The sequence below is a fragment of the Sciurus carolinensis genome, chromosome 3 (genome assembly GCF_902686445.1).
Source record: "Sciurus carolinensis chromosome 3, mSciCar1.2, whole genome shotgun sequence".
Taxonomy (NCBI): Eukaryota; Metazoa; Chordata; class Mammalia; order Rodentia; family Sciuridae; genus Sciurus; species Sciurus carolinensis.
Genome location: NC_062215.1, coordinates 6,221,765 through 6,234,837, shown reverse-complemented (window position 1 = coordinate 6,234,837; position 13,073 = coordinate 6,221,765). Strand labels below are relative to the sequence as shown.

At 53.4% G+C, this 13,073-nt stretch overlaps 2 protein-coding genes across 8 annotated transcripts in view; one reads left to right on the top strand and one right to left on the bottom strand.

The window, feature by feature from the left end:
• Positions 1 to 772: 772 nt before the first annotated feature.
• On the bottom strand, positions 773 to 4,524 carry Nat9 (N-acetyltransferase 9 (putative)). Of its 6 annotated transcripts, none has more exons than XM_047546907.1 (8): positions 4,405 to 4,481; positions 3,956 to 3,993; positions 3,753 to 3,838; positions 2,909 to 3,018; positions 2,220 to 2,363; positions 1,643 to 1,702; positions 1,376 to 1,470; positions 773 to 1,283 (listed from the first exon to the last, which is right to left on the bottom strand). In XM_047546907.1, the coding sequence occupies exons 3-8, from the start codon at positions 3,827 to 3,829 to the stop codon at positions 1,149 to 1,151; spliced, it is 621 nt and encodes a 206-aa protein (XP_047402863.1). In that variant the 5' UTR covers positions 3,830 to 3,838; positions 3,956 to 3,993; positions 4,405 to 4,481; the 3' UTR covers positions 773 to 1,148. The 6 variants fall into 6 exon arrangements, with proteins under 6 accessions (XP_047402863.1, XP_047402864.1, XP_047402861.1 ...); XM_047546908.1 differs by having other exon boundaries at positions 4,394 to 4,408; XM_047546905.1 differs by lacking the exon at positions 3,956 to 3,993 and having other exon boundaries at positions 4,403 to 4,524.
• Positions 4,525 to 4,649: 125 nt separating this feature from the next.
• Tmem104 (transmembrane protein 104) overlaps positions 4,650 to 13,073 on the top strand; it is a 54,111-nt gene continuing 45,687 nt past the window's right edge. For both annotated transcript variants that reach the window (XM_047544650.1, XM_047544649.1), the window contains exons 1-3: positions 4,650 to 4,744; positions 5,410 to 5,523; positions 12,245 to 12,366. In XM_047544650.1, the coding sequence (XP_047400606.1) occupies positions 5,479 to 5,523; positions 12,245 to 12,366 (167 nt within the window). In that variant the 5' untranslated portion in view covers positions 4,650 to 4,744; positions 5,410 to 5,478. The remainder of the gene's footprint in view (positions 4,745 to 5,409; positions 5,524 to 12,244; positions 12,367 to 13,073) is intronic.

Genomic DNA, 13,073 nt, shown 5'->3' with positions numbered 1-13,073 from the left:
GTGCCTTCTGTGGTTTTGAGTTTGTTGGGGACGAGGGATTTGGTGTTTCTTTTGGTACTAGGAATTTAACTCAGGGGCACTTTACCACTGAGCTACATCCCCAGCCCTTTTTATTTTTTATTTAGAGACAGGGTCTAAGTTGCCTAGAGCCTTGCTAAGTTGTAGAGGCTGGCTTTCAAGTTGTGATCCTCCTCCCTCAGCCCCTCGGGTCACTGGGATTACAGGTGTGCACCACTGTGCCCAACCTATGGTTGTGTTATAAAAACATGCCTGGTATTTCTTGATGGCCACCCCAGATGATAACAGGGCATGGGGACAGGACTCAAGGGGTTACTCCCCTCCCCAGGCGGGGGACCCAGCACAACTCTCCCTTGTAAGCAGCTATTGCCAGCAGCTTGGCCATCCAGAACCTGTGCCTCTGCTGCCCCCTCGTGGCCAAGCCAGGTGCAGTGACCCTCTGGGTAGAGGGTGAGTAGGACACAGAAGGCAGGATGGCCTGCCATGCCCTCTCCAGGAGACCATCCAAGGCCCCAGCAGCTAAGCAGGAGCCTCCAAACCTCCATCAGTAGTTCTCAGCCACAAGGTGCTATACCACAAAACAATAAAGCCAGAACTATTTGGCTCCAAAAAGGTAAAAGCAAAAACAAGGACACTTAAGTGGAGGGGCTGGGCCACTCCTCGCCAAGACACCTGTCCTTCCAGGATCAAGCCTCATGGTCACAGCCAAGGATTAAACTGCCCCTCCCACATAGAACAGGGACTGAGACTGGGCTCCTGGGAAATCTTTTCTGCAAGCCAAATGAGAAAACAAGCTAACCAGACCAAGTACTTTACTCCCAGTCAGGGCCTCAGCCCTAGGGTGGTGCCTCTGGCCTTGAAGGGGTGGGCCTGGCCCCTCCAGCTCCATCTCCACCCTGACCTTTCCAGTGGATTCCTGCCACTTACTCCAGGGAAGTCTGAGTCAGTGTCAGTATGGCCAGGTGGAGAGATCAGTGTGGCCACTGCCAATGCAGAGGAGGCCCCAGCACCCCTGGCCTGAGTCTAGAAGGCCCCAAAAGGTGACTTCCAGTTTGGAGTGGGTTGGAGGGCACTCCTGTGCAAAGCTCTGGCTCCACTCATGCGGGGTGGCTGCCCAGAAGTCCTGGCTGTCAGTGGGGCTCTGTGGACCCGTCTCTGTAGGGCTTCTCTTCCATGTGGTTGGTCTGCGCCCGGAGCCACTGCCGCTCGGCCTCACTCATGGTCAGTCTGAGCGTCACCTCCTGAAAAACGCTGCTCACAGCCACCTGTGCGAGCCACAGAGATCAGGGCATGCTAAGTTAAGCCACAAGTTCCATACGACCACCCCGGACCGAGGCCTGCCCCCTGACATCCTTACCTGCTTGAAATGAAGTTTCTGGAACATCCGGATGCTGGGTTCATTTCCTTGACCAATTTTAGCCTCAAACTTGGTCAGACCTAGCTTGCTCACTCCTCCAGAGGTATCAGAGAGAAGGGCAAGAGCAGGATGAAGCCCCCTGGATAGCATCCCCTCCCTCCTGTTTGCAGTGGAGGCTCTTGTCAACTGCCCCCACCCTCAAGCTGGAAGCAGGCTCAGCTGGGGCCTGGCCACTTGTTCACACACAAGCTGCTCAGAATTCCTTACCGTAAGACATCATCAGAAGAGCAGCCTCAGTGCCGAAGCCCCGGCCCCTGCAGCTGGGCTCTAGAAGAAAGAGCAGCACAGCAGCTGGCTCTAGGCCAGGCTCCAGTGTACACACCTGACAGATGCGTGCTCACTGAATCCTCACCGAGGGCGGGGCTACTGCCACTGTCCTGCACCAGGAATAGCGGTGCAATTCGACTCCAAAGCTGACCCCTTCACCTCAGTACACTGCTATGATGGGGAAGGGACCGTCAGGGGCCCCTGGGGGAGCTGAGGACTCAGAAACTGGAGGTGCTCCTATAGCATGGCAGTACGCGCTAGAGAAGCTGGATGATTTTGAAAGGTCCCCCATCCACCCTACGGAAGGGGCCATTTTGAAGACCTCAAAACCAAAGGTTCACACTGAAGCATAAGGAATAAAGTGACAAACCAGGGGGCAAACCGCCAGGCTTGGGGTGGGTCCTCCCGAGCCAGGTACTAGCTCACCAACACCGAGCCCCACACTGAGATCCCTGAGTGTCCTGTGCAGCTCAGCAGGTTTCTGGCTCAGCAGATCTGAGGGCCAGGTGGAACGAACCTGCAATCATGACTTCAATCTCCCCCAGGGTGGGGTCTTCTAGATCGGTGAGGAAGAGATTCACATCTCCTGCCATGCAGCTCTCTTCAGTGGGGACCGGCTGGGTCTGCCACTTCTCTGCATCCAGCACAATGAAGGTGCACTCTATGGGGGAAGGTGACAGGGTTATCACCTTCATTCCCCAGAGAAGAGAGGTGAGGACGGTATTCACACCCAAGCTAGAGAACTACAGAACACTGTAGTCTTTGGGCCTGAGAGAAGGAAAGAGGCCCAGAGCTCCCTTCAGCTCATTACAAAGGTCCAAGTCTGCCTTCAATCATTATGAAAAGACAGCTTTCTCCAAAGAGCGATTGTCCTCTAAAGAAGCAGGGGACACAAGGGGAGTGACCACACGAGGCTGTTGTGAGGGACATGAGGGCAGGGGCTAAATTTACAGGTAGAGCCCAAAATGCTTTACTTTCTCTAAATCCTTCCAAGCCTGGCACAGGGAGTGGGGAAGAGGGCAAAGGGTCAGCCACAGGGACCAGGTCCAGGTGGCATGAGGGTATAAGGGCTTCAAGCATCTTTCGGGCTTTTCATGAAGTTTTTGTGGCCTCAGTAGGACTGGCTGGAGGCGAGAAAGGGAGGGAACCCGGAGACTGCCTCTGGAGCCAGCCCCCCACTACGAGGGCTGGGGCTTCCCTCCTCACTGTCTGCATCTTCCCGCCAGCTGCGCTGCATGGCATACTCCTGCTCCAGGGTCAGCGGCTCTGAGGCTGTCAAACGCTGCAGTTCCTCTGATTGCATCCACTCGTGGTACCTGCAGGGACAAGGGGAAGGCCTTAGACACACAGAGCTAATTCAGAGGCATGGGTTCATATCTCATAAAGTAAAGAAGTGGATGGTAGGGAGCAGGGCCCCATAGGGCTAACACAGGGTTCATACAAAACCCAAAGAGTTATGAGGGCCACAGACACAAGACCCAAGGCAATTCAGTCTTAGAAGAGAACAGCAAGAGGGGAAAGTTCTATCTGTCCAGCTTCACATCCTGGCTGAAGGATCAGTGCGGAGGAGCAGTTTGAAACCAAACATTCCTCAAATTTCTAAGAGGAAATACATGGCAAACTGACCTCAGCAATAAAGGGTGGACAGATCCTTCTAAAAGCAGGACACCCCCCTATACCACCACTTTCCCAATCTACTAGACATTTGCCAACTGCTTCCATAAGAGTCCACACTGGCCTTTCAAGACATGGAAATAACCAATCAGCTGTTTTAGGACAAGCATATGCTAACTCTCCAAGAACTAAGCATATTCACAGACACCATGTAATATTACTAATTTACAACTGGATGAAACGACAATTTTTCTTTCTTACACACATGAGAAAAATGGGAATGGGTGACTTCTTCCAGGTAGTCACAGTCCTCCACTTCAGCTTTTTTTCCTGTATGAAATTATTTCTCACAACCAACATTCTTCCCAGGGGCTAAGGAAGGCCTCCTTGCTGTGACATGGAGCTAAACTGTACCCCAGGGAAGGAGGATGGTTACCTAGGCACGTGCTCTGAGGTGTAGGGTACCAGGACCACCTTCTTCCCCAGCAACAAGGTGTTCTGATTCAACCTCATGGTAGCAGCCTGCAGGTGGGGTACAGCAAAGACTTAAGGACCCAGAATTTCTTTCCACTTAGGGTGTGAGGCCAAGTTCTCCTACTGGGTTGGGGCTAAACTGACAGAAGGACCTCCTGTACTTTCCTTCCAAACACTTCAGAGAATACTGACTTTCAAACCTCCTGCAAAAAAGAGAACCAATTTGGTTAAGGATTAAACAACCCTTGGCTCATTTCTCAGGGGCCAAGCATGGGTTGCCTGCCATTCCTGCTGGTCCCTTCCGTCTACCTCCCAGAATTTCGATCCATCAAACCCAAGAGCCGAATCAAGATTCATTCTCAATTCTTCAATGCTCCCATTACCTGCCCCAGTCCAAGGGACTCCATCCCAGAACCAATTTCCAGTCCTGCCTTCAACCTATACCCATCTCCTCTCTCCAGGAAGCGAAGGGGCTCCAACCCTCCCTCTTCCCCTCCCCCAAGTCCGGCCTCCCAGCCCACTCTAAGTTTTCAGGCCCCTCCCCTTTGTGTGGCGCTACAGGCTCCTCTCCTCGACTCTCCAGCCACCGGGGCCCGGAACTACCAAGCTCACACCCATTCCCCGCCGACGAAAGCGTCCCCGGCCGCACGGGTAATCTGCCTCTCCCAACTGGCCACGCTTCCCCGCCCGGCCAGCGGCCGTCATCCCGCATGCGCAGGAAAGCGCACGTCCCACTTCCGCCACGCAGACGGCAGCCGCCAGGATCAATCCTGGCCCCGCCCCCGCAGGGCGCCCAATCAGAGCTCTGCGCCCCGCCCGAGGCGCGCGCCGGGAAGGTGGGCTCCAGCGCTGGCGCATGCGCGCTGTGAGCGCTGGTGCGAGACAGCTGGCACAGGCAGCAGCACGGGGGCCAGAGGCGGCTGCAGCACCAGCCGGGAACGAGCTGTGCCGCAGGTGTCGGACCGGGGGTGAGGGTGTGATGGGATGGAGGGGGCACTAGACTTGGGGCTTCTCCAGGAGGGAGGGCAGGGGAGAGGCTCGAGGCGGGACACTTGATTAGGGAAGGAGGCTTGAGGATGGGGAACCCTAAGACAAGGCAGAATGGTTGGAGAGGAGACGGGGAGTGGCGGTCCTGTTAAAAAAAAAAAAAGAGAACAGCAAGAGAGTCTTTGGGACAGGGAATTGTGTTGAAGGGGCGACCTAGGAAAACTGCAGCTCCCAGCCATAGGCGAAGGTAGCAAACAGTTCTGTGGGCTGTCCTGGGTGGTAGTGAGCTCATAGTTCCGGAATTAAGTGGGCATCAGCGCCTCCGAGGATGTAGAGAACTCTGTTGGTGGGTGAGACTCAGTGGCTTCGCAGGCCCCTTAAATCAGTGGAGTCCAGCCAAAGTCCATGTGTAGAGTAGTCCCCTGAGCATCAAGGGGAAAATTAGGAGCAACTACCTGAATTTCCTCTGACCAAGGAAACCCTACCCTCCGGGCTGAGTCTTGTGACAGATACTTAAGTCTTAGATAAGTGTTAATGATAAAAGGACAAGAGGTGGGGAGGGAGCAGCTGCAAACTTTATCCTGCCCCTGTATGGGCCCACCAGAAAGCTGAAGTGTACTCTTTTGTCTTAGGGAGCTGCCACAGCTGCTGCCCAGCGCTGAAGGAACCTCTACTGCCCACCCTTCCTAGTGTTTTTGGAGATGGCGGGTGAAATCACAGAGACCGGGGAGCTCTATTCTCCCTACGTGAGTTTTACCTTTAGAATATGTTTTGCTCACCAAAGTGTTCCTGCCCTCTACAGAAGCCCGTTGCTTCCTGTAATTCTCACTCCTGATTGCCCTGGTTTAAGTAGACTCTGGTGAATATACAGTGGGAACTTGATGTAGCAGTAGCCACATTGCCACTGTCATGTCTCAGATTATAGTCAGGGTTATTCCCTTTTAGATGCTTCTCAGAGAGTGTAAAGCTGAACAGAATCAACTTGCTAACTTTTTATAATATTTATCTTAGGGCTACCACCACTTGCATTAGGTACTGCCCTTCAGTACCTAATTGACAGCTGTGATTGACAGCTGTTGATTTTGGGTTTTACTCATCTCAGCAGGTCGAAACTGCTTTGGTCTTTAGATGAATTTTAAATTGCACAACTTTTATGGTCTTGGATGGTGAAAGAGGCAGCAAAATGCAGAGTCTTCCAATTGTAGCCTGGTGGAGTCTGCAATTAGGACAATTAGAATTATTGGTTTATCTCTGTCTCAAGACTGTGTTACCCCTCATTCCACCTCCCCACCACACACACTCAGTTTATCTTCTCTAAGATAATATCCAATTGTTCATGGTCATTAAATCACAGCGCCCTCTTGCCTGGAGCTGGGAGAGAATCATTTGAATTATTAGACAGTTGACTCATGTTGCTACCAAGTATCCCAGGGAAAAGCAGCACTGCCCTAAGTTGTCAGAGCCGCTTTTCTACAGCTTACCTGCCTTATACAACTGCTTTGCACCCACCTTTCTAGCCTGGATAGCCCTCCTCTGTTTCTGCTGAGATCACAGACACTAGCCTCATGATGTGATAGGTAAGGAAGCATCTCTGATAATAGACAGAAGAAACTTTCCTCCCTCTAGGGTCTTCCTGTTGTGTCTGTGCTATTCTTAGGTAACCATGAAAGAGCCTCCTTCACCTCCATAATTTACCTGGGGAAGTCTTTTGTGAACCCTGGAATAGAATGAATAGTGTCCCTCTCATTTGTGGAATCATGTAAAGGCAATTAAACGCCCATGCTATCCCTAAAAGTCACCACAGTCCCTGCTTTCTCTTACAGTATCTGAAAATTAGAGATGAAGAAAGGAGTCATTTCTGTAAGTGAGTTCTGGGAGTACAACACTTTGATGCACCCCTATTTCTTGTGTCTTATTCTAGTACTCATCTCACTTATCAGCATGTCCCCACAGGACATGGGACAGTTAGGCCTGCAAGCTTCAGGGGCTCTGCTTTTTTCCTTTTCTCCCATTCCTCATGGGTTTTATTTCATTCAGTCTTTGAGGGCCAACTCTGGGCAGGTGCCATAAATAAATGCTGTACTCTCTTATCCTACCAGTGAGGAGAGAGGTCAGGAAAAGCTGGGCAGTGGTCAGAGTGAGGTGGTGTTAACCAGGCAGCAGTGGTCAGGGTTTTGAGGGAGAAGATGCCTTCCGAATGCTTTCTTCGTTCACCACTCTGAGAGAATGATTCTTGATCCCCTGTAAGACCAGAAGATGGGTTTATCATCCACTGAGCCTAAATAAGCTGTAGAACTGACTTTCCTGCCTAAGCTGCTCTGAAGCCCCTACAAGCCCCAGCTCAGCACAGTGTGGGCAAAACCCTGCTCTGGCTGCCTCAGGAGACCAAGTCACTGGACACATAGTTCATAAAAGTACATCAGCCCGTGGCACTGCCAAGACCAAGCCTGTCCTTAGCTCTGTATTACCTCACCCCATGGTGAGTTCTTTTCCCTTTCAGAGGAGATGGTTTCTTTCGCTTGACTTGTTCTGCCTAAGATGTTTGTGACAGAGAGCCAAGCCTCCCAGGAGGCTCAGGTGCCACACCTTCTCAAGAACAGTGGTGGACACAAGAACATAATGCAGCCCTGTACATGTCCCCATGAGTGATCTCAGGACAGACGTGTCCATTTCCCCATTCGGGGGGACCAGGAGGGGCTTAAAACAAAGTGGTGGTTATGAGATCAGAGTACAGGACAAGTAGATCATGCCTGAAAGAAAGATGGCTGCTGAGGACGCCTCTGCCGGCCAATTCCTGCTAAAGATCCTGCTCTTACTTTTGAAGGAGAGGCTTCTGTTCTCCCAGCCAGAAATCCTAGTGAGTGCTTGTACATACTTGTCTTTCTGTGTCCTTCAGCAGCTGTCAGAGGGGAGGCCATTGAAGGATTTGGTGACCACTGCCTGCTGCACATGACAGGTGAAACTTCTGGGTTGGCAGTGAGGCAGGTGGAATGCTACCTGAGCTGCCGAAAGCACAGGGTTTCCAGGTCAGCCTCCAGGGAGCGGGGTCTGCACCTCCTCCAGGTCATCCACTGAGGAGGAGTAGGGATTGAGGACACTCAGTTTCCCCTGCTGTGTCATTCTTGTCTGTGGGGACCATGTAGAACCTTATTCCTCCGCTTTCTACCACTCTTCCCAGGAAGTGGCCCCACAGAACTGTCACATGACCAGCTTAAGGGAATGTCTCCTTCCTGTTCCTTTTTCCTCACAAGTCCCCTTGACCTGGCCTGTGGCTCTGCTCAGAGTTAATGCTGACCAGGGCTGCTGTGGCCCTCCAAGGCAAAGAAGTCCCACACTCCCCCACAGGGTAACTTGAGCCCCTGGGAGGCACACAGTGGCTGTTTTAGAACTAGAAAATGGCAACAAAGCAAGACAAACCTGACTACTCATTTCTGTGCCTAACAACAGATGGTTTATCCCTAATCAACTTTGTGTAAAATTGTTAAGGCTTCTTTTCACCGAGGTTTATTTGAAGTCTCTGTTGGGCACATGCTTGTGTCATCGTGCTTGTCTTAAAGCAGTGGTTTTTAGGTGGTGGTGATCTTGTCCCCAGTGTACCTTTAACAACCTCTGGAAATGCTTGATTTTCAAGATGCTGTTGCTTGGGGCAGGTGGGGAGCAGTTCACTGGCAAGTAGTGGACAGAGGCCAGGGGTGTTGCTACAAGGCAGGAAAGGCCCCCACCACAAAGATGAACTGGCCCCCAAATATCAACAGTGCCCAGGCTGAGAAACCCTGGCCTATAATAGGCCTTTGAACTTTTCCATGCCAAGACCTTTGCGTATCCCTGAATTTAGAAATGCCTCTTGTACTACTTCATTTCCCCTTAGAGTTTTGGCCTAAGTACCTTTATTTTCTTAAGCCTCTTGCCTTCTCTTTCTTTTCCCCACCAGGACCATTTTCCATAAAGAAAGAAGGCTTTTGTCCCTTGGTAGTGCTGCTGCTTATAGAACTGCTGAATGGAAAGCAGAGCCGCAGGTTCAGGTGCTAGGTGTTCCTCTGGGGTCTGTTCTGTTAGTGTCCCATCTTAAACTCTCTGAAACATGGAACCCTCACCACCTCCAAAGGGCTGCTCAATCTGACTCCTGCCTCCTCCAGCCCCCTTCTGCCTGGCTCACTGTGCCCCAGCCACCTGGTCTCCTGGAAGCTTCTGGAACATCCCCACTTCTTTCCTTCCTTAGGCCATTGTACCTGGGAGGCTCTCTGGCCTGCTGCCTGGGTGGTGCCATCTCATCCTTCCTGTCCTGCCTTAAATGTCATCACAAAGATTTCCTTGAGCACTCTCTATTTCAAGTGCTTTCCCTTGTCACAACCCAGGATTCTTTTCTTTAAGCTTCTCTCAAGCTGTGATCACAGTTTGTTTTCTTCTCCTCCTGAGGATGCAGCTGGTGTGTGTCTTGTTCGGTGGTATCCCCAGCTTCTGGCACAGGGCCTGGCCCTTAGAAGGCTGTTGGTAGTTATTGAATACATGAGTGAACAAGTAGCACTGAGCTAGCTGGGCGACTCACGCCCCTGGTACACGCAGACCCAAGTGCCAGTGATGAGATGGACCCCAGAAAAAGTGAAAAACAGCTCATTATGGACACTCAGAGTCACCCGTGGGAAGCTGGAACTTGCTGTTCTGAAGGCCAACAAAGAGCTGTCACGTCAAGATAACCTGAGCAGCGTCCGTGAAATCAGCTGTGCTCCCATCTCCAGGCTGTTTCAGGCCCCCGGAGAATAGAGAAGTGAGCACAGCCCACTGCCACAGCGAGCCTCAGGTTTAATAACCAGGAAGAGGTAAATGCCCAGCACCTGAAAGGCAGGACGAGCTGTAAGAAGGCTCACGTTGCAGGGAGGCAAAGGTGGGAAGCAAGATGAGCTTAGGAGGCTGGGAAGGAGCATTTGAAAGGGCCCCAGAGGCTGAGCCGCAAGTGCAGAGGGAGGAGGCCCCAGAGAGCATGTGCCCTGTGCCAAGTGTAAATGCACTGCAGGCAGAGCTCTTTGCTCTCAGCAGGACATCCACCTACTTGTCCAGCACTCAGGTGTCCAGTCAACACCTGCTGGAAAGCCTGGCCCTCTCTAACCACTGCCCAGCCCCTTCCCCCTGAGCCAAGTGCCCTAACATAGTAGTTAGCAGTCCCTGTCTGTTTCTTCATGCTTTTTTTTTTTTTTTAGATCATAGGCTATAGAAAAGTCCATCTTTCAAAGAATGGGAAGTGAAAATGAAAGGTGGGCTGGGCTTCCCAGACAGGAGGTGTTTGTCTTTTTAAAGGCACTGAAACAGGTGTGAAGCCAGGGAAGACAGCCAGCTTAGCACTCAGGAAGACCAGCCAGGGTCTGTGGCCAGGGCTGGACTAGAGGGAGCCCGACAACTCTCTTCAGGAGCAAAGTCAGTAACACTGGGATATGAGGAGGAAAGAAGGAAGCCAAGGCCACTCGAGTTCAGGTGGAGCTGCCTGGTGGCAGTTGTCGGAGCTCTGAAGAAAGGCAGAGACCACAGGAGCAGCCTCTGTCCAGCCACCATGTAAGCCAGAGGTGTGGACTGGGTTGTTGAGGAAAAGGGGTGCAGAGAGAAGCAGCCAGCATTGTACAGGAAGGCCAGAGGGTCCCTGGTGATAGGGAAGGGTTCAGTTTCAAGGTTGGGCGTGGTGGCATATGCTGGAGTCGCAGCTAGTTGAGAGGATGAGACGGGAGGATCCCAAGTTCAGGGCCAACCTGGGCAACTTGGCAATACCCTGTCTTAAAGTAAAAAGGGCTGGATATGTAACTCAGTGGTAAATTGCCCCTGGGCTTGATCCCTAGTACCACCAAAAGAAAAAAAGAGAGGGAGAGTGTAGTTTCCAGAGTCCTGGAGTTGGAAGCTCCTTCACCAAGGCAAGAGCTTGAAAATGAAGATAGGAGAGAGCCTGCCCGCCCCCAAGTTTGGTATCAGCAAAGTAAGGGTCACATCTTAAAGGTGTCAAGTAAGTTTGTAGGCAGATCGGAAGAGCTGGTGGGAAGAGAGGGTTCCAGGCTGGGATGAGCCCACAGGTTCAGGTGCCAGCTTGGCCTCAGCAAGAAGTAATGACATATGTTCCTCAAAGGCAGCAGGAGCCAGATACAGTGGCTCATGCCTTTAATCCCAGAGACAGGAGGCTGAGGCACGAGGCAAGAGGATCACAAATTTGAGGCCAGCCTCAGCAACTTAGACCCCTAAAAAGGAGTAGGGGAGTCTGGGGATGTAGCTCAGTGGTACACTGCACCCGAGTTCCATCCCCAGTACAGTAGAGTGGGGAGGACAGATAGGGAGCCAGGGCAGACACTGCGATCTTTTGAGCTGGGAAAGAGACTTTGGCAGCATGTATCATCGAATGACCTCAGTCGCCTCCACGAAGTCGTTGATGGAGCCCTCATCTGAGAGTGGTGGGGCCGTGGGTTTGGGAGCTTGAAAGATGAGCTTCGGGGCAGTTACTGTGGGAGATACCCAGAAACCCACGTTGAGAAAGACACTGACGTCGCCAGACCCCAAGCGAAGGGGCCGCTCATTTGCTGTGGGGCGATCTAATGATTCAAAGAAGGCGGGAGGGAAAGGCGCAAGCAGTTCTGCACACAGGACCAGCTGCCAGTGCTGCCGGGCAGGAAGGAGATGATGCCGGGGGTGGGGGCTTCTGGCAGGGGGCGCTGGAGGGCAGAGGCCGCTCAGGGCTGGACAGCATCATGGGAAAACCGGGGTTCATGTCAGAAAGGAATTTCACAGCTGAGATCTTGGGGAAAGAAATGGTTGTACTGACTGGACTAGAGTCAGGGGCTGAGTTAGAGTTAAGTTTGAAACCTGGAGTCGGTGACCAGCGGGTCACCCTGAGGGTGGGGGGGGGGGTGGCGAGGAGCCAGCTGTGGAGTCACTTGCTCAGCCTTGAGTGTGCTGAAGCCCCTGCGCTGTGTGCTTTAAAGGGTGGTTTTACGGCACTCGAATTGGATCTCAATTGTTTTTAAACCCTAACCCTAAACCAGGAAAGGGGTAGAGTAAGGGAAGCGTGAATGTCGAGGTCCCAAAGGACAGTGGCAGGGATTGGCCCAGCAGAGGACAGAGTCACGGGCCAACAGTCTGGAGAAGTTCCTTGGGGATCAGCATTTGGTGTCCACGCTGTGCTGAGTGCCCACCTGTCCTCAGAGCCTGGCGTCTGTGGCACAGCTCCGCATGGTCTGCAGAGCTGGGGGCATGGCCACGAGGACAGCAGAGAGGACATCCTGGAAAGAACCCACAGAATGGCACCTAGGTTCCTGAGCATTTGGTCCCCAGCACCTGGTTGCCAAGCCCTGCTCCCTGGGACCCAGATGTCCCCTGCCTCCCTGTCCCCGGAGCTCTGGGAAGGTCTCCCAGCGCTACTGTCCCCAGAGGCAGTCCACAGGAGCCGTTCGGGGCCACCCAACCCATCTCCAGGCTTGAGCGTTGCTTCTCGGTTCCCAGGTCGGGCTGGTGTACATGTTCAACCTCATTGTGGGCACGGGGGCGCTCACCATGCCCAAGGCCTTCGCCACCGCCGGCTGGCTGGTCAGCCTCGTCCTGCTGGTGTTCCTGGGCTTCATGAGGTAAGGGGTGGCGGAAGGCGGGGGCCGGCTGGGGGAGTCTGCCCTGCAAGTTCCAGTGTCTCTAACTAGCGGGTCGCTGGGGTGGGAAGGCGACTGCCTGTTGTGCGTGAGGTAAGCATGTCCGGAGCCGGGCACAGAGAGGGGAGCGGCTAGAAGGCCCCCCAGCACCCTGCTGAGTTGAGTCAAGGCACCACAAGGCCCTGGGAGGCCCTGGGAGGTCCGTGAAGGTCCGCGTGGTGCTGGCCCTCTTCCCGGCAGACTCACTGCCCCGCCCTGGACCTCACCACTGTGACCCCGTCCTTGCCCCGCTGAGGAAACACCACCTGCCACAGGGAAAGACCCTAACAAGCACAAAGGCGATCTGGGAAGTGAGTCTGGGATTTAGAATTCGCTGAAGATAGTTCACCAGGAACGCGATAAACACGCAGGTACAGCACGCCCACACTCATGCGGCGGCGGAGCGACCTGCCTGTGCCCCTGGCCTGTGGGCATCTGCTCCTTGAGCCGGCCCTGTGGGACCCAGCAGCAGTTGCTGCAGCGCAGGAGCTGCCCGGACATGCTGGGGCTCCACCCGCGCTCCGCAGCCACCTCACGACGGCCCAGGCTAAGGGATTAGGTCCTGACCAGGCAGGAGTGCACGGGCCAGAGGTGGAGGGTGGCCTGGCTCCCCAGGAGCACCTCCTGTCTCTACGCCAGGCACCCACTGA

Excerpts from the sequence above, each read along its gene's own strand:
- Nat9 (XM_047546905.1), bottom strand. The coding sequence starts at position 4,495 with ATGACGGCCGCTGGCCGGGCGGGGAAGCGTGGCCAGTTGGGAGAGGCA. Across the intron at positions 3,839-4,402 it reads TTCGTCGGCGGGGAATGGGT|GCTGCTACCATGAGGTTGAA; the intron begins GTGAGCTTGGTA and ends CCCCACCTGCAG. Across the intron at positions 1,284-1,375 it reads AGAAACTTCATTTCAAGCAG|GTGGCTGTGAGCAGCGTTTT; the intron begins GTAAGGATGTCA and ends TGGCTCGCACAG.